Source organism: Eschrichtius robustus, chromosome 13, assembly GCF_028021215.1.
Source record: "Eschrichtius robustus isolate mEscRob2 chromosome 13, mEscRob2.pri, whole genome shotgun sequence".
In the NCBI taxonomy this organism is placed as follows: Eukaryota; Metazoa; Chordata; class Mammalia; order Artiodactyla; family Eschrichtiidae; genus Eschrichtius; species Eschrichtius robustus.
Genome location: NC_090836.1, coordinates 57,805,059 through 57,825,601, shown reverse-complemented (window position 1 = coordinate 57,825,601; position 20,543 = coordinate 57,805,059). Strand labels below are relative to the sequence as shown.

At 41.4% G+C, this 20,543-nt stretch overlaps 1 protein-coding gene across 1 annotated transcript in view; it reads left to right on the top strand.

Moving 5' to 3' along the window:
- Positions 1 to 20,543, top strand: part of CPM (carboxypeptidase M) — an 88,772-nt gene that overhangs the window by 33,500 nt on the left and 34,729 nt on the right. The window contains exons 3-4 of the mRNA XM_068560041.1: positions 9,076 to 9,173; positions 19,343 to 19,515. Of these exons, the coding sequence (XP_068416142.1) occupies positions 9,076 to 9,173; positions 19,343 to 19,515 (271 nt within the window). The remainder of the gene's footprint in view (positions 1 to 9,075; positions 9,174 to 19,342; positions 19,516 to 20,543) is intronic.

Genomic DNA, 20,543 nt, shown 5'->3' with positions numbered 1-20,543 from the left:
TTCCAATCCAAGAACGTGGTATATCTCTCCATCCGCTGGTATCATCTTTAATTTCTTTCATCAGTGTCTTATAGTTTTCTGCATACAGGTCTTTTGTCTCCCTAGGTAGGTTTATTCATAGGTATTTTATTCTTTTTGTTGTAGTGGTAAATGGGAGTGTTTCCTTAATTTCTCTTTCAGATTTTTCATCATTAGTGTATAGGAATTCAAGAGATTTCTGTGCATTAATTTTGTATCCTGCAACTTTACCAAATTCATTGATTAGCTCAAGTAGTTTTCTGGTGGCATCTTTAGGATTCTCTATGTACAGTATCATGTCATCTGCAAACAGTGACAGTTTTACTTCTTCTTTTCCAATATGGATTCCTTTTATTTCTTTTTTTTCTCTGATTGCCATGGCTAGGACTTCCAAAACTATGTTGAATAATAGTGGTGAGAGTGGACATCCTTGTCTTTTTCCTGATCTTAGAGGAAATGTTTTCAGTTTTTCACCATTGAGAATGATGTTTGCTCTGGGTTTGTCGTATATGGCCTTTATTATGTTGAGGTAGGTTCCCTCTATGCCCACTTTCTGGAGAGTTTTTTTTTTATCATAAATGGGTGTTGAATTTTGTCAAGAGCTTTTTCTGCATCTATTCAGATGATCATATGGTTTTTATTCTTCAATTTGTTAATATGCTGTATCACATTGATTGATTTGCGTATATTGAAGAATCCTTGCATCCCTGGGATAAACCCCACTTGATCATGGTGTATGATCCTTTTAATGTGTTGTTGGATTCTGTTTGCTAGTATTTTGTTGAAGATTTTTGCATCTATATTCATCAGTGATATTGGTCTGTAGTTTTCTTTTTTTGTAGTATCTTTGTCTGGTTTTGGTATCAGGGTGATTGTGGCCTCACAGAATGAGTTTGGGAATGTTCCTTCCTCTGCAATTTTTTGGAAGAGTTTGAGAACGATGGGTGTTAGCTCTTCTCTAAATGTTTGATAGAATTCACCTGTGCAGCCATCTGATGCTGGACTTTTGTTTGTTGGAAGATTTTTAATCACAGTTTCAATTTCATTACTTGTGATTGGTCTGCTCATGTTTTCTATTTCTTCCTGGTTCAGTCTTGGAAGGTTATACCTTTCTAAGAATTTGTCCATTTCTTCCAGGTTGTCCATTTAATTGGCATAGAGTTACTTGTAGTAGTCTCTTAGGATGCTTTGTATTTCTGCGGTGTCTGTTGTAACTTCTCCTTTTTCATCTCTAATTTTATTGATTTGAGTCCTCTCCCTCTTTTTCTTGATGAGTCTGGCTAATGGTTTATCAATTATGTTTATCTTCTCAAAGAACCAGCTTTTAGTTTTATTGATCTTTGCTATTGTTTTCTTTGATTCTATTTCATTTATTTCTGCTCTGATCTTGATGATCTTTCCTTCTGCTAACTTTGGGTTTTGTTTGTTCTTCTTTCTCTAGTTCCTTTAGGTGTAACTTTAGATTGTTTATTTGAGATTCTTCTTGTTTCTTGAGGTAGGCTTGTATAGCTATAAACTTCCCTCTTAGAACTGCTTTTGCTGCATCCCATAGGTTTTGGATCGTCGTGTTTTCATTGTCATTTGTCTCTAGGTATTTTTTGATTTCCTCTTTGATTTCTTCAGTGATCTCTTGGTTATTTAGTAACGTATTGTTTAGCCTCCATGTGTTTGTGTTTTTTACATTTTTTTTCCTGTAATTCATTTCTAATCTCATAGCGTTGTGGTCAGAAAAGATGCTGGATTTGATTTCAATTTTCTTAACTTTACTGAGTCTTGATTTGTGACCCAAGATATGATCTATCCTGGAGAATGTTCTGTGCACATTTAAGAAGAAAGTATAATCTGCTGTTTTTGGATGGAATGTCCTGTAAATATCAATTAAATCTATCTTGTCTATTGTGTCATTTAAAGCTTGTGTTTCCTTATTAATTTTCTGTTTGGATGACCTGTCCATTGGTGTAAGTGAGGTGTTAAAGTTCCCCACTATTACTGTGTTGCTGTCGATTTCCTCTTTTATAGCTGTTAGCAGTTGCCTTATGTATTGAGGTGCTCATATGTTGGGTGCATATATATTTAAATTGTTATATTTATGCAATTTAAAATGCATATATATTTATACGTTAGATTGTTGATCCCTTGATCATTATATAGTGTCCTTCCTTGTCTCTAGTAACATTCTTTATTTTAAAGTCTATTTTATCTGATATGAGTATTGCTACTGCAGCTTTCCTTTGATTTCCATTTGCATGGAATATCTTTTTCCATCCCCTCAGTTTCAGTCTGTATGTGTCCCTAGGTCTGAAGTGGGTCTCTTGTAGACAGCATATAGTTGGGTCTTGTTTTTGTATCCATTCAGCAAGCCTGTGTCTTTTGGTTGGAGCATTTAATCCGTTCACGTTTAAGGTAATTATCGATACGTATGTTCCTATGACCATTTTCTTAATTGTTTTGGGTTTGTTTTTGTAGGTCCTTTTCTTCTGTTGTGTTTCCCACTTAGGGAAGTTCCTTTAGCATTTGTTGTAGAGCTGGTTTGGTGGTGCTGAATTCCCTTAGCTTTTGCTTGTTTGTAAAGCTTTTGATTTCTCCATCGAATCTGAATGAGGTCCTTGCTGGGTAGAGTAATCTTCGTTGTAGGTTCTTCCCTTTCATCACTTGAAGTATATCATGCCACTCCCTTCTGGCTTGTAGAGTTTCTGCTGAGAAATCAGCTGTTAACCTTATGGGAGTTCCCTTGTATGTTATTTGTCATCTTTCCCTTGCTGCTTTCAATAATTTTTCTTTGTCTTTAATTTTTGCCAGTTTGATTGCTATGTGTCTCGGCATGTTTCTGCTTGGGTTTATCCTGTATGGGACTCTCTGCACTTCCTGGACTTGGGTGGCTATTTCCTTTCCCATGTTAGGGAAGTTTTCGACTATAATCTCTTCAAATATTTTCTTGGGTCCTTTCTCTCTCTCTTCTCCTTCTGGGACCCCTATAACGTGAATGTTGTTGTGTTTAAGGTTCTCCCAGAGGTCTCTTAGGCTGTCTTCATTTCTTTTCATTCTTTTTTCTTTATTCTGTTCCGCAGCAGTGAATTCCACCATTCTGTCTTCCAGGTCACTTATCCGTTCTTCAGCTTCAGTTATTCTGCTACTGATTCCTTCTAGTGTAGTTTTCATTTCAGTTATTGTATTGTTCATCTTTTTGTTTGTTCTTTAATTCTTCTAGGTCTTTGTTAAACATTTCTTGCATCTTCTTGATCTTTGCCTCCATTCTTTTTTCTGAGGTCCTGGATCATCTTCACTCTCATTATTCTGAATTCTTTTTCTGGAAGGTTGCCTATCTCCACTTCTTTTAGTTGTTTTTCTGGGGTTTTATCTTGTTCCTTCATCTGGTACATGGCCCTCTGCCTTTTCATCTTCTCTGTCTTTCTGTGAATGTGGTTTTTGTTCCACAGGCTGCAGGATTGTAGTTCTTCTTGCTTCTGCTGTCTGCCCTCTGGTGGATGAGGCTATCTAAGAGGCTTGTGCAAGCTTCCTGATGGGAGGGACTGCCTCACCTGTAGTCTTTGAATAGAGAGCAGTTTGGGGACAAACTGGTACATCAGTTGGCAAACCAATTTGAGATTTGCATACCAAAGGGAGCAGATGATAGCTTTAACTTCTCAAACCTTCCTCATAGGATCCTCTCAACCTCCTCCTCCCATTTCCAATTCTCCCAAGGGGAGACAGAGAAAATCTCAACACCAGAAATGGGACATGGCAAGCTTGGGGCACAGGTTCACATTTCTCTGATATTTTCCATCTCTTAGGTGACTGAAGCAGTGCTACATAGTGGTTAAGAACAGAGCAGGCTCTGAATAGACTATCTTGCACCATCCCTTGTTAGTTTGGTTCTCAAACTTTAGCATGTGTGAAGATCCCCCGGAGAGCTTGTTAAGACACAAACTGCCGGTTCTCCCCCCGAGAGTCTCTGACTCAGCACCTAGGGGTGGAGCCTGAGAATGTGCATTTCTGACAAGTTCCCAGGTGACACTGATGATGCTGGTCCTGGGACCACATGTTGAGAACCATGGCCTTATGAGCTTCCCTAAGATGGCATCCACCTGTGTGAAAGGATAATCTTTGTGCCTACCACTTGTGGTTTCAGGGCTAAGTGAATAAATGTAAAATGCTCTGAGCTGTGAGTCATACTACTGTGCAAACACAGCCAATCTGGAGACTTTTGTCCCTGTTTTGTTTGCATCTGTTTTGTTTTTGTCATGAGCCACTTAGCAGGAACCTCTTCCTCCACTTCCAAGCCCAAGGACACATGACTTTGGAGACTGAGTGTTTAACTTGACTGCAGTCATTGCACTTTTTCAGCTCTTCTGGGACATTATTTGAAATAGGGCTTTGCGTGCTGTGTTCAGCTCTTTGTGTATGTGGTAATGGGAACATACCTACATGAGACCGAAGTTTTGGTGTCAGATCGTTGGCTTCTTTTTAGGGAAGGCAGGAGGGACTCGCCAGCCTTACATCAGCCTTGCCAATGGAGTTGTTATTCCCACTATGTACGAGGTCACAAACTCATGCCTTGAGAAAGCTCCCCCAAGGTTTGACTTAGGTCCAAGGGTAATTGTAAGGACACAAAGAGAAATATGGAAGTCTAGGAAACAACTGATCCATCACCCTGGAGATCGGAGCCTGGTAGGTGGGACCATGAATACAACCAGCCTCATCGACACTGCAGCTCTGCTCCTGGGAAGGGGCCACCCACGCAGCGTCTCCGCTTCTCTCTGGGCATGTCCCGCTGAAACTCTGGGAGTAGAGAGAGTCTGATGGGGTCGTTATGCCAACACTCAGTATGGACTGTCCCTGTAGGGTAGCCCTCGATTTGGGTGTCTTGCTCTGGCTCAATCGTCAAAGCCAGGTAGCAGCCTGGGACTTGCTCCAGGCGCAAATTATGGCAGCGCCATGCTGAAAGAACTGCCGGGGAACTTTCCCCCCAGGGTGGGGTTGGCCCTGGCCTACCTAGAACTTTCAGGGAGATTGAGGCAGCCTGGCGTCATCAGAAGAACACAGATATTGGAATCAGACAGACCTGGGTTTGAACCTTGGTTCTTCCCCTTAAATCAATGAATTGTGGATATCACCCACCACACAGAGGTGTTGTAAAGATCAAGTATTATAAAGTGCACAGCATGGTGCCCGGCACAGTCTCTGAACTTAATAAATGATAAGATTTGGTATTTTATTTTTTAAAAACTGGAGAGACGGAAAAGTGGAGAAAAAAAAAAAGTACTTGGTTTTATCATCCTATCACTTAGCCCCTTATTACCGACAATGTGCAGTTTTCAATTCTTGTAGGGACTCGCCCATTATTTCATTTAAAGCTTTATATGCTTTGGATCTGTTTTCTTCCATGGTATTTTTTTAATGAACAGTCTGTTTTATATGGTTGTAGTTAAATAATTTTGCATTCTGATTTCTTTCACATGATAAAATATTTTTACATTATAAATTCTGTACGTAGTTTGAGTGGACATGCTGTAATTTACATAAAATTACTTAGAGTTGGACACCTAACGATGGAGCAATGGTTGAATAAATGGTGCTGCATTTGTGTAATAAAATACTAAGCAGCCATTTAAAAAGATGTAGTCAAAGAATATATGTTAATATAGAAACATGTTCATGATTATATGGAAAATGAGATGATTTTACCTCAAGATCCACTGCCTCCCAAATCTATCTGGATATTCACTGCCTCAATCTCAGCAGCTTTCAAACTTTAATAGGCCTCAGAATCACCAAGGGAGCCTGTTAAGTGCAGGTTTGGGGCCCTCCCCCTAGAATTTGATTTAGGAGATGGGGCTCAGGGATTGGTGTTTTTCCAAGGATCCAGGTGATTCTGATGTGGGAATGACACTCCCATTTCTACCTGTTGAAGCTGTACTTCATTTTCCAAGCTTCTCCTTCTACTTTCTCCTGAACGCCTAGAGCGTTCTGTTTCCTTGCCTTGTGGATCTTTGTGAAGCCTTCTGAATTGTAAGACTTTTCCTGGTCCTACAAGCAAACTCAGCTGGGCACCATGTCACATCCCTGGGCTTTGTGTCAAGCTCCGAGTGGGCTCCTGGATATAGATACTGAAATCCTGGAATCCAGGTTTTATTTACTTTGCAGTGAAGAGAAAGTGGCCGAGCATTTCAGAACTCTTGAGCACACCTGGTATTAGCAGGACCTTTGAGGAATAAAGGCAGCCTGTCCAACCTTGGCAGAAAAAAATCTTATTTAAATTACCCTCACCTTGGCAATCAAGCTGTGAAAAGTCAATAGTTTGTCCTTTGTGCATTTACTCTGGTCTAAGCCAGAGATAACCAGTGTTCGTTGGAGAGGCTGGTTAACAAACTTTAAGAGGCTTGTCATTCCTGGTGAATATCTCCAGGTTTTCATTCTCAGACTTTGTGCCATGGAGGTTATTCAAGGTAAGTTTCTCATCTTGTGGTTCACTTAGGGGCCATTCGAGCCAAAATTGAGATTGAGTTACCACCCAGCTACTTCTTCACTTAGGTTTTATTGGTTTGATTTCCCTCCTTCCTTAAACCAAATAATATTGGATACCCATGTCAAGTCAGGTTTTTCTTGTCTTACACTATCCTTTATATTACAGGTCAGCTGTTGCAAATGCAGAGTTAGAAATATAACAACTAGTAAACATTATGTTGAGATGATACTGAATTTTTTCCCTTGTCTGTGAGGGAACTAGGCCAGATTCTGTATAAATCTGTGGTTATTCTAGGTTTAAAAGCATTAATAGCTACAGAAAAGAATTCCCCAGAAGGAAACCTAAAGAGCCAAGATTAATAGAAAAAAAGCTCAGAAAAACCTCTCCCTTGCTTCACGTGAAAATATTAACTTGGTAGATTTGAAGCCCTAGATGACCTGAGAATTGGTACTATTGGGGGATGAAAGGATCTGGTTGATGAAGCGGTTCTGGCGGGAAATCACTGGATGGATTGTACTTGTCCACATGACTAACTCGGAGTCATTCTTCAGAACTCTGTTTAGAAGTCAGCTCTAAAACCCCTACATATGTAAAGCTTTATGTGATCCCACTCCTTGGAAAAAGTTCCTCATTTATTCTACAGCCACAGCAGTACCTTATACACACTCCAAGGTCGTGTATGTCACAGTCTAGTGTAATGATGTTTGCACGCTGCTGTTCTCCACTAGACCAGAAACTCACTGGGCGTAGAGAGTGTGACTTATTTGTAGGGTCTAATCACCTGGTTAAATGCCTGGATATAGTGGTACTAAATAAATGGATGTGTAAATGAATGATGTGGGTGTGCTGCACTGAACAGGTGACACCAATCAGATAGACTGCCTTTTGGGGGTGTTTTCTGACAATTTCTGCAGTTACTAAATATAAAGCATCACCCTGTCAAGACGAATTTCCCTATAATTGTTAGAATAAATTAAGAATGAATGGTGAGGGCTTCCCTGGTGACGCAGTGGTTGAGAATCCACCTGCCAATGCAGGGGACACAGGTTCGAGCCGTGGTCCAGGAAGATCCCACATGCCGCAGAGCAACTAAGCCCGTGCACCACAACTACTGAGCCCGCGTGCCACAACTGCTGAGGCCTGTGTGCCTAGAGCCCGTGCTCTGCAGCGGGAGGGGCCACCGCAGTGAGAGGCCCACGCGCCGCAGCTGGGGAAAAGCCTGCGCGCCGCAGCTGGGGAAAAGCCTGCGCACAGCAGCAAAAACCCAACACAGCCAAAAATAAAATAAATAAAATAAATTTATTTTTTTAAAAAAACCTTTCTAAAAAAACAATAAATGGTGAAAAAGACAAGTCCAGTATCTGCTTCTCCCTGGATTCCTTATGGCAACTGGGTATTCCCCAGCCCATTGGACCCCCAGATTGAAGGAACTACACCCGAAATTCTGCAGAAATCCGCTCAACGTTAGCCCACGAGCTGCTGTTAAACTCCTTTCCTGGGTTCTTGAATTCCACAGAAGGCTTAGCTGTCACAGATATGTGAACTTTGTATCTAGGTGCTGGATATCAAATATTTCCCCAATCTCTAATTTTAAAGTGTTTGTATTAAAAGAGCCAGATGATTTTAGAATCGAAAGAAACCTCTTCATTTTACAGATTAGGACACCAACCTTCTTGAGAGACAGGCAGTTTTCGTTAGTGGCAGGAGCCCTAGAGTTGAGTCACATAGGCCAGGATTCAGGTCTTGGCTCTGCGGCTCAAATCACAGCCTCTTACTGGCTGTGTGATCATAAGCAGTTTATTTAATATTTTTTGAAGGTCAGTGTTTTCATTTGTAAAGTCCGGTTAAAAATCCATCTCCCTGGGTCAGGACAAGGGATTGCCTCAGGTAACGTGAACCAGAGATGCAATGGTAACATCTGCCCAGAGCAGATGTTCAACAATCTTGAGTCTCTGTCCTCCTATGCCCAAATCACACCATTTATGGCAGAGTCAGGACTTAGAAGTTTCCCTTGAGGCATTGTTAGGATGGCTTGTGCTTCCCGGCTTACATGGCAGGACTCATGCCCATCAAGGACACTCATTGCTGAGAGGCTGTGTTACATGAGCATTTGAATATGACAGGACTCAGGATTTACTGTAAAAACAATCTCCCTTCTGAGTTACATATTTTCTTGCTGTTGCTTTCTTCACGTTCCTTGCACTGAGAGTTATGGCACCCTCCGTATCAACTATCAGTAATAATTTTGTGTAACTGTGTGAATTAGCAAGATCGCTTCTATAAAGCACCAGAAACTCAGAGCAAACTATATAAACATTTTGGAAAAATAAGATCTACATAGCCTAATAAGTCTTCGATTTTAAAAAGTCACATTCTAGAATAAGAACTTAAATATTTGTGCTAAATTGAAAGGGTTTTGGAAACTAAAAGTGTTTTAAGCAAGGCAGCGTTAGTCACATGAACTGAGGTGGTTGTGAAACATCCATCAGGTGGGAGAAGCAGCATCATTTGTTCACGGTTCTCATTCTCCCAGAGTTCATTCGTCATTTCAAAAGACAACTCATTTCTCTATACTCTTCTTCCCCGTAAAGGCAGAAACCTGTGGGTTCTTACTGTGGGACGCTTTCCAAAGGAACACAGAATCGGGATTCCAGAATTCAAATACGTGGCAAATATGCATGGAGATGAGGTATGTGTATGGCTTGAATATCTGACATGTCACCAGAGAAGCTTCCCCTCGGGTCTCTTGTGCTCTGTCTAAATGCAAAGGAAGCAGCAGACACTGTAGCAAAGAATCTGGAAAGGTCTTCTGGTGAGGCCTTCTGCGAGGATTGAAGGAACCAGGTTCCAAAAACCAGCACAGCCATCTGGTTGTTTACCCAGTGCCCTGTGCAGGTAACTGGAACGTTTTTTGTTTGGGGTCTGGAAGAACGACAGTGCCCCAGCTCTGGACTGCCAGCAAGTCCCCGAACTTCTGCCTGTGTTGGTTTTCCCTGTCTCCTGCTCAGCATCGAGGTGACCCAGCAGAGGAGCAACATTCTATTTGAACTAAAACAATCAGATCCCAACTAGCTATCCAAACTCCTAGGAGCTGGCTTTTTGAATGCTTTTGTCACTTTCTCTTAATCTAACACTTGGCGTTTTCAACGCTTAAGTTTAGAGCAGCGGTCCCCAACCTTTCTGGCACCAGGGACCGGTTTCATAGAAGACAATTATTCCACAGACCGGGAGGAGGCGGGGAATGGTTTCAAGATGATTCAAGCACATTACATTTATTGTGCACTTTATTTCTATTATTATTACATTGTTATATATAATGAAATAATTACACAGCTCGCCATAATGCTGACAGGAGGTGGAGCTCAGGCGGTAATGCGAGCGATGGGAAGCAGCTGTAAATACAGATGAAGCTTTGCTCGCGTGCCCGCCGCTCACCTCCTGCTGTGCGGCCCGGTTCATAACAGCTTGCAGACCGGTGCCAGTCCTCGGCCCAGGGTTGGGGGACCCCTGGTTTAGACCGTCAAGCTTAGGGCTCTGTCATCCCCATCATTCAGCAAACCCTTAAATTCCATCATGATGTCTCGCCTCTTTTCCAGCTTATCGGGGATCCACTCTCTTTTTATTTTGCTTTGTTTTGTTTTATGTTATTTATTTTACATTTTGCAAAATACCCTTCACCACGCCTGCCTGCCCAGCCATTCTTGCCAGGTATTTGAAGGTGCTCCTCTCCATTTCTCACCTTCCTTCCTCAGAGTATTTTGAGAATATGACAACTGCAGGATCTTCTGTTCCCCAGAACCCCACACAACTGGGCAATCCAGTGGGAGGGAAAGATAGTGCCCAGTCTTGACAGAAAAGAAAATTGACATAGGAATATCAAACGCACTTAACTTTAAGGAATGTCAAAGAACAGGAATATTCCTATAAGTATAACCTGCTGACTTGTTATGACACTTCCAGGTCTGCAGTAGCGTGGGTGGCACACGCTGCTCGAATGCTGGGCTTCCTGTCCTGGCTTAACCCTCCCCAACCCCGGGGCGCCACCCCGCGTGACACACACACATTCTGCCCTTCCCAGGCACACTGCTCAACCCGTCCTGGTCCTGCCGAGCCAGGGGACTTCTTGTCACTGGAGCTCAGATGCAAACACTTGCCTTTGAGAGAGTGGTTGGTCTTTGAACCTGATTTGGGGGTGGTTGGAAGTTACTTTTTTAAGCATAATGGGCTTTGCTGGAAAAGGCTTGATATTGCTGGGAGTCTGACCAAAGCTGTTTTTAACAAAACAACTATTCATGACAGACGGCAGCCCAGACTTCCTTTCTCTTTTGCTATCTAGTCAACTGATTGAGGTCCTGTGGGATCCATTTTTAATAAGAGACATTGACTCCAGTAGCTTATTTATTGAATTCCTGGCATTTCAGAGGTTGCAGCCTGACGCTCAGAAGTTAATCCTCTCAGTTGAAACTTCCAAAGAAAAGCAAGAGTCCTTCCTCTCACTCACCCCTGAATTCACTTGTACTTTCCCAAATTTCTGACATCTTGCCCTCCAGGTCGTTAATGTATGCCATCAAATCAGGGCTCTCTCGTTCACTGTTGTTCTTTGAGGAATGCTAAGGACTGAGATGACTCAGAGGGAAAAGTCCCAGTGTGTTTCGTGTGTGGGAACCTGAAGTCCTGCTATCCCCTGTGTGTCCCAGCTGGTAGCAGTGTCTGGCGGCTCTGGGGGCCATTGAGAAACTTATTATCCTGAATTTAGATCTTGTATGTTCTGTCCTCCTGGAGCCACTAGGAGCTGGGGAAAGTGATGGCGTAACCCAGGAGCAAAAGGGTCACTTGGATTAGAAGGTTTAATCACCTTACTCATCCTTCTTCTCTTAGACCTTTTGGAATTGAAAGAGCATTTTCAAGAACCCACTCTTAAAAAGCAACATAGATAATATTTGGGGGCAGTAATTCTTAACCTTCTTTAGTTGGATTCCTTGCTATTCTGGCACAGACTTTGAATGCTGATCTCAGGGTCCATGGATCTTCTAGGAGTTTGTGGATCTCACGTGGAGAAGCCCAGCAGGGGTCATATGTGTACGGAGTAGTGTGGTGGACAGAATTGACCACAGTATTTTTTAAATGTTTCCTCTTTTCCCTGGACCCCACCTCAGTGTGTCCGTGTGTGTGTGTGTGTTGCCCACACTTAACCCCATGGCCAGGCAACAGTGAGCGTCAGCACCATCAGGAAGACCCAGTCATGTTGAGCACACACACCATTTTCCCCCGAGAATCTTCACCTACTTCGTGATGCCTTCTTTTAGAATCAGGTCTTTATTAAATTAAAAATAACCTGTTATTATTACAAAATCAACATACGTACATCTTAGAAGAAAGAAAACATTGTATACTGACCTTCTACGAATTAGGACTGCCGATTCCTTATCATTTATCCTTCCAGATATTTTTGTGTGTGCAGTTTCACCAAATGAGCATGGTAATTTGCTCTTTGTAACATTTTTCAGTTAATACAAGCTACCCTTTCATGTCAGTAAATGTTTATCCTATCTTTACCTTATATCCCATGTTCTAGTTTCTCCAGTTGTCCTCAAAATGTCCCCCAAAGTGTCCATTCAGAATTCTGTCCAAGATTATGCATCATATGTGGTTGACATATCCCTTGAATCTCTTTTCATCTAGCATGTAAAGAATCTTTTCATGACGCTAGACTTAAGCGAGAACGTTGATCCATTGTGTGTCCTGCAGAACGTCCCACATTTTGGATTGTTTCCTTCCTTATAATATCATCGATTTTGTGCCTCTCATCCCCCTATTCAAACTGGAAGTTAAATCTAAAGGTTTGTGGGATTCAGGTGAAACAATTTTGGCTACTGTGTATCTTCAGAATCGTGAGTTCAGGCTAATTAGCCTGGCTACATCTGGAATGCATGAAGCACGCTGAGGGGAGCAAAATCTACTTAAAACGGCCCATTTTCAGGTGAGAATTGTTACAAAAGAGTGAAGTCAAACCTCCTCTGGTTTTGTATGATATTCCTCTTGTTCTCAATCACCTTGTCATGAGCTCATGTCCTCACAATGCTGCATCGATCAGGCTGGCAAGTTCCCCTCCATACAGCACTCTTCGACAAGAAAAGAGTAACAGTAGCCAACATTTACTGCGCATGGACTACGCTAAGTGCTTTGTAGGCGGCCTTTCTTTTGCTCACTTCTGCAGAAGGCATGTTTGTTAGTGCGTTGACCAGGAAGGGAATGCAGGTTTCTTTCTGTTGGTCCTCTGGGCCTGCATCAGAGCCTGAGCAGTGAGCCTTTCCCAGCTATGGCTCTGCCTCCTTGACCCCCTCCACTGCCTTTGGAACGCTCTTTTTTTAGTGTTTTCCTTTTTACATATAGATCTATGATCTATCTCAAATTAATTTTTGTTTGGATGGATTCCCAGTTGTTCCAGCCCCGTTTGATTAGAAGATTTGGGCTCATTCACCGTGTGAAAGCGTAGCAAACTCTTAGAGTAAGACTGGAGTGAGCATCTCCATGTCACTTTTCTCTGTCCCTGTCTCATGCCTGCTGCCCGCCTCCCCTCCCTGATTGCCGGGGAGTCACACGGGGGAGCCGACGGAAAGAGCACCTGCCGCCCTTGATAAACCTTTGTCACCTGCTGTTCATGCTTTTTCAGAGTGAGGGAGACATTTCTGAGCTTCTAACTTTTCTCATTTTAGTAAGACTAGCAGGTGTTTTCCTGGTTTATCCAGGTTCTTGTCTGTACACACATCAGCGTGTGGAATTGTAGAAGCCCCAGTCCCAGATGTCATTCACACAGGCTCCTAATCGGCAGTGTGCGCACACCTGACGTCCAATCCTCGTTATTCATTGGGAGGGATGAGACCAGAGGTCCCTGGGCGGGGCTCTCTGCCATTCTCCTGCTCCACAAACATTCACATCATTTGGGAGTGGGGTCTTTGTCCCCCTCGCCCTCCCCTGACACCTCATTCTGCTACTGGCTGGCTTTGTAGTAAACTATTACCTATAATCTAAAATCAGAGCTTTAATGAACACTGGGACCATCATACTGGAAATGGAAACATCTAGTACCCTCAGCCTAAATGTGGGTGCAGGAGAGAAGCCTGGAAAATCACTCCTTGCTCCTTCCTCGAGCCCTCCCTGTTCTATGTTTTGTGCCTATCTGCCATCCCATGTTTTAAAATTTTTGCAGGAAAGAAAATCTTATACCTGGGCAATCTCTAGATTGTTAAGACATCTCTAATCCCTGTCTAATGGAAATATCCAAGTGAGGCATGACTATGTGTTTAAAAAGTTGGGTGCCTGGAATTTTAAGCTAATCCAGGAGCAGGCAAAGTGCAGGTGAGAGGTTGGGTCCACAGGTTCCCTTGACTGCAGGGCCCATGGTCTTTAAGTATGGGGGGAGGTATTCAGTCTATGTCTGTTAAGCATAACTGAATTGCCAATTCTGATTCTTTTTATTTTCTAGAGTTTTTTTTTTTTTAAGCTTCTGTTTCGTAAACATCAATGAATTATTTTTCCTATGATGGTTTATTTGGGTATAGAGTTCTGAAATACCCACATCACACTTAGAATTTCACTTTGGTGGCATTAATTTATAGTTTATTGGATTCCAGACACATAGTGGAAAGGAAAAACATTGCAAAAATATGGATAATAGTGATCATAGTTTTCAACCTAAAAATAAAGGCTAAATGGTTTTTTGCACACCTTCTAGGTATAAGAGACATTTAGACAGTAGTTTGTACGTCTAAATGTCTATATTTAGAGGGTATTTTAATGTTCTACATGAACAACAGGACATAATATCCAAAATTGTGCCTATCCTGGAAAATCTTGGGCTGTGTAGTCAACATGCAATAGAGGTTCCAAACTTACTAAAACAAGACAAAACAAAGCTTGCCACTGCTCAAGCCCTTTTTTCCACCACTATCCCAGATGATGACAAAATGTCCTCAGTTACACAGCATGGCTTTGGATAATTATTTCCTTTTGCATTTAGACCAAACTAATCCTTATTCCAGGCGAAGTGTCTAATTCCTTTTAAGCATGTATTAAATTCCTCATATAATTATCCTCTTTCTCTCCATCTCCTTTTGGTGAGGGTGGGCCGGGGAGCCAGGGTGTCGAGTCCTTGGCATGATCAGAATTGCTGGCCCCCAGCCCTGTGAAGTGTGTTCAGTATTGAACATCCTTTCAATGAACTAACTTGATCATTTGTATCTCCCCTCTCACTGAGAACCTTAAGTCCTCATGTTTTCAGAAAGTTCCTCCTCAGAATAGTCATGACTTTGTAATGGATTTGGCAACAGTAACCAACAGTCATTTATTGAGCACGTGATATACCAGGAGCTGGGCGAGATACCAGGGCTACACAGGAAGCTGGTTAGGATCCCTGCCATCAGACCTTGGATGGTGGAGTTGCGGGGGGGTAGGGGGGTCAGTCAGGGTCGGTCAGGCCATTGTAATATGTGTGAGCCCTATCAGGAGAGCACAGGTGAGGAGAGTTAAAGGACCACCTAGGCAGGTCATGGAACCCGGACTTGGGGAGGCCACGGAAAAGCGTGCTAGATAATGTAATATTTAGGCTAATACTTGAAGATGAAGGATTTAGCTAGGCAATCAGACAAATGAATTAAGTCTGTACCACACCATGTGGAGCCCCAGAACTGACAGGCTTATTTTCACCCAGAAGCTGCATTACAGTGTAGCATTTCAAGAACGGACTCCACCATTGGGAGAGCTGAAGTGTTGGCACTACCCTGTAATTCACTCTCGCACAATACACTACCCAGTTGTGGACTGTTGCTTCAAAATTTTTTTCCAATTGTTCTTAGAAGTGCTAGAACACTCGTTTTTTTCTATCTAACAAATTCCCACTTGACTGAATTGAAGAAAAACTGATAGAGAATTTATTTTCTGCTTTCTGGGTTCTTGCCATCTTTTTTTTTTTTTTTTTTTAATTTATTTTATTTATTTATTTTTGGCTGCATTGGGTCTTCATTGCTGCACGTGGTCTTTCTCTAGTTGCGGCGAGCAGGGGCTACTCTTCACTGCGGTGCGCGGGCTTCTCATTGCGGTGGCTTCTCTTGTTGCAGAGCACAGGCTCTAGGCGCGCGGGCTTCAGTAGTTGTGACACACGGGCTCAGTTGCTTCACGGCATGTGGGATCTTCCCGGACCAGGCCTCGAACCCGTGTCCCCTGCATTGGCAGGCAGATTCTTAACCACTGCACTACCAGGGAAGCCCCATCCTTTTTTTTTTTTTTAACTTTTTATTTTATACTGGAGTATAGTTGATTAACAATATTGTGTTAGTTTTAGGTATGCAGCAAAATGATTCATATACATATACATGTATCTATTCTTCTTCAAATTCTTTTCCCGTTTAGGTTGTTACATAATATTGAGCAGCATTCCCTGTGCTGTACAGTAGGTCCTTGTTGGTTACCTATTTTAAATGTAGACATGTGTACATGTCAATCCCAAACTCCCTGACTGTCCCTTCCCCCCCACCCTCCCCCCGGTAACCATAAGTTCCTTCTCTAAGTCTGTGAGTCTGTTTCTGTTTTGTAATAAGTTCATTTGTATCATTTTTTTTTAGATTCTGCATATAAGCGATATTATACAATATTTCTCTTTCTGACTTACTTCACTCAGTATGACGATCTCTAGGTCCATCCTGGGTTCCTGCCATCTTAATGACCAGATGAATTATCAGAGAAAGACTCTAGAAGCTGATGTGCTCACCCAGACTTTCAGGCTCTTCATTAGGGATTCTTTCATTAAGTCCACACTCTCACAAAAGGAGCTAAATGAAAGGCTGGTTAAGCTAACGGAAACAGTTTTGACCACATTCTTTTTTAAAATTTTAGTCTCTCTAAGGTTTCATATTCAAAGACTTAATTTTAAATGAAGGGAGGTCTATACATAAAACATGAATGAGTGTTTGAGACATTTATATTAAGGTTGAGAAGAATTAACTTGAATAATATGTGGCATAAATTTGCTGTTACAGAGACAGGAAAATGTGGTCCAAGAAAACAAGAGGACTTTGTTTAACTCCCTCTGAAATTTCATCTGTTTACCTCACCATTTTTTTAATTATCTGACTCTTAATTGGTTCTTTATCATACTTCCAAGATTTTTCTTTCATCCTCTGCAGTTACGAACTTGTGGTTTGTTTTGGAATATGGAGACAAACAGAAAATACCTCGGTGACACATTCGTTACCTTGAAAGAATCATGATTTTATCGTTTTTGTAAAAATAACATAGGTTTTCTTTAATTTAAAAAGCAATACTAGAAAAATAAGAGGAAATAAAAACTTCAGAATACTGTCGCTCAGAAATCACCATCATTAGTATTTGCCAGATGCTATTCTAGACATCTATGTATTTCTACAGTAATAGAATGAGAGGAATCAAAAGGATATAAAATGAAATGTGTGTCATATTATATGTGTTATCTTTAAATAAGAAGTATGAGGTTTAACTTTACTTGAATTTAACAGAATAGAACTGAAGTGAAATGAAAATAATTGGTGAACTTGGTATTTTCTCAAAATAAGAAATTATCGGAAGATTCTTCTAAAGTCAAAAAATTAGGAAAAACTGAAATTATAATGATTTGAAATATATGTATTTTTAAACTTTGGATAATATCCTATGACCCATTGCTGGGAAAAGTGAAGGAATTAGCACTTTGAAAAGTCTTCTGTCCTCTCCTTTCCTCTCCCCCGGCACCCACCCTTGCCGTTAGCTATAAACCTTAACTTTTACCTTCTATCCTATACCCACACCACCACAGTTGCTTAATTTAGTTCTATAGCTTAATCACAGCTTCTTACTGTTTGTTTTCATTTTCTTGTGGGTGGATGAATTTAACTGCCAACTCCTGTCTTGAGTTTAGGCGTGCATGACAATGTAGGATTCAGATAGTTAAGAGGAAATTCACATTTAGAACCATGTGGGGATTCCAATATATCTCACTTGGTACTTGACCTGGGACTCAGAGGGGCCTCAGGTTTTTCCTGGTACGTCCCTCTAATGGAACCATCCTACAGTCTCCAACCAGCATTTAGAAATCTCTCTTCCTTCTCTCTTTCCTTGACCTTTTCTCTTCCCCAACCCCTGGCCAGAAAAGCCCCTTCAGCCAACCACACTGCCCACCTTTAAAGCCACCTTTCACAGCTTAAAATTGCCAGCCCCTCCTGCACTGGTTTCAGGGAAGCCAGTAAGGAGTGTCCAAATGTGCGTGATCTTCCAAAACACTGAACTGGAAACCCAGTGTGTGACTCACTTGACTTTTTTGGTTATTAAGGACCTTTTGTAAGGTTTGTAAGGACCTTTTTCAAGTGACAATTTTGACTGTAAAAACAAAAATTACAGTGGTGGAAGAAGATAGACATGAGTAGGAAAAAAATTGCAGTCAGAATGGAATTTACTTCCACTCTGAATTTTATGGCTACCTATAAATATGTAATTTACATATTTAAAATTTTCTTAGTTCCATTTTAATTATTCTGTGTTCATTAGGATAATAAGTTCATAAAATGTGATCTCTTTGCTTGCCAGCGAGGGGCATAAAATATGGAATTGCTCATCCTTTGTCCCAACAATGAATTGCTACAGAGCAGTCATAAATGAAAATTCTTTTCCTGCCCACGGCCTTCATTAATGCACCAGAAGCACTGTCCTTATTTAACCACCTGCTGCCCTGATTTCCCATATACTAACTCCTCTACAACATCTGATCGCATGTAAGAGGTAAATATTCCTTACTTAGAAGCAGAATCTTTGAACTCAGGATTACAGGGGGAAAGTAATATAGCCTAATCAAATCTTTCTAGAATAAGGTTGAATATGTGAATTCCTTTAAAAAAAAAAAAAAAAAAGGAAATCTCTCCCTTGGGGATTATAAAGCAAGCTCTTTCACAGGCCTTCAGCTTCCCCGTCATTGTTGGTACATAAGGTAATTTTAGGTGAATGTGACCATGTTTGCTTTCATAGTCATGCTTTTATTTTACTATACAATTAGAAACATATCTAGCAAAATGGTAATTATACAAAGTTTCTTATTTTTAATGTAAGTAAAAAGTGAGCCAATTTAAAGAAAATGCAAACTAAATAATAGTATAGATAATATGCAGATAAGGCAAAAAATTGTGAGGATGTTGTGCCAATGAAACATGAGGATGTGGAAATCAGAAATACAGAGGTATGGCAAAAATTGCACAAATGTGCAAGAGGGGAATTTGGAGATAAAAGAACTTGGAAACAGGGGAATATGAAAATCAGACCTATTTAAATTAACCTACTTAAATTATGCATATTACAAATGCAGATTTTTCTCTATTAAAATCTACATGTCTACTGCAGTGGTTCTCCACATATCATCCACCGAGACACGCACCATGGCTCTTCCGTGTGCCAGGCATGCCTGTGGAGATGCACAAGTCCCTACCTGATCTCTAGCTCCCCCTCTCGCCACCACTCCAGGAAGTATTTGGAAGACAGACAAACTGGAAATAGGATAATAAGAATAACCTTTACTCCACTCTAATTCATTTTTAGTAAATTATTTACGGATAGGTACTTCTTTTTAAATTAACTTAAACCCAAAAAACAAAAACCTTTTACTCACAAAGCTTTTGCAGCACACCAGTGATGGATTGCCACATGCCAGAGTATCAGTATACCTGAGAAACGGTGGTCTGACACCTGGTTTTGGTCTCACATATCATGTGTAGTGTTTCTTGTTGGGGAATTTGTGCTTTGGGGACGGTTTTCCTTGTTTTCCTCTCACCTAACAATATCCTCTTCTCTCTTTAACGCCTATAGACTGTAGGGCGGGAACTGCTGCTCCATTTAATTGAATATCTCGTAACCAGCGATGGAAGAGACCCTGAAATCACAAATCTAATTAATAGTACCCGGATACACATCATGCCTTCAATGAACCCAGACGGATTCGAAGCTGTTGTAAAGCCCGACTGTTTTTACAGTAAGGGAAGGTAAGCACAGGCTAGTCTATCTTTATTTAAAACACAACAAAACCATAAAAAGGCCCCCATCAGATCAGACCCCTTCGCCCTGTAAAGAGAAGTTAGTGAACCATCTCATAACCTGTGTCGTGTCACTGCTGTGCTGGAAACTTTTCAGGGCTGCCCATTGCTTTGACCTTGAGAAGTAAAATCCTGAGCAAGGCTGCTTTACCCCTGCACCTGCCTCACTGCTCCGGCTTCATCGCCTCTTCCCCCGCACTCACCCTGCTGCAGCCGCTCAGACCTCCCTTCATCTCCTGCAACCACCAGCTGCCTTCTCACCCCTGGCATTTCCCACCCCTCCCCCCCGTACCCTGCTTCAACAGCATTTCAAAGCCTCCTTCCCTAACCTATCAGATATTAGATCCCCAATTATTCTCACATCACCTGGCACTTTACCCTCATAGCACAATCTTTAATGTCTCATTTCTTGTTTAATGTCTACCTGAGGGCAGGAATGCTGCCTGTTGTGTTCATCCCTGTTAAATCCCAGGGCCTAGGGTAGTACCTGGACCCTCAATAAACAGGTTGATTTATTAAGCCAGCACACGAACTAATCACAAAGAAGAGTGAGTCTTGTAGTATTTCTGATTTAAAGTTTATTGTGTTTCAAGCAGCCTCAGGAAGTTTGGAACTTCTCAAATGTCTGATAAACATTGATATTTGTGCAATTAAAAATTTGTTTTTACCAAAGATTAATAAATCACCACTTGATTCCCTTCCACGTTTAAGTTTTTTAGCATATTTAAACATGGCCAGTCCGCTTTTCAGAAATACATTTGTATAAAATAGCACATTCCTGTTGTTTCTGTTACCAATTGCTATGGAACAAACTGCCCCCAAATTGAGGGACTTAAAACAACCACCTCTTTATTTACTCTCCACTATGTAAGTTAGGCATTTGGGCAGGGCAGAGCAGGGATGGCTAATCTCTATGCCATGATGTCAGGGGCCTCAGCTGGGGTCTGGCTGGGACCGTATCTCTAGAGTCTCAGTGC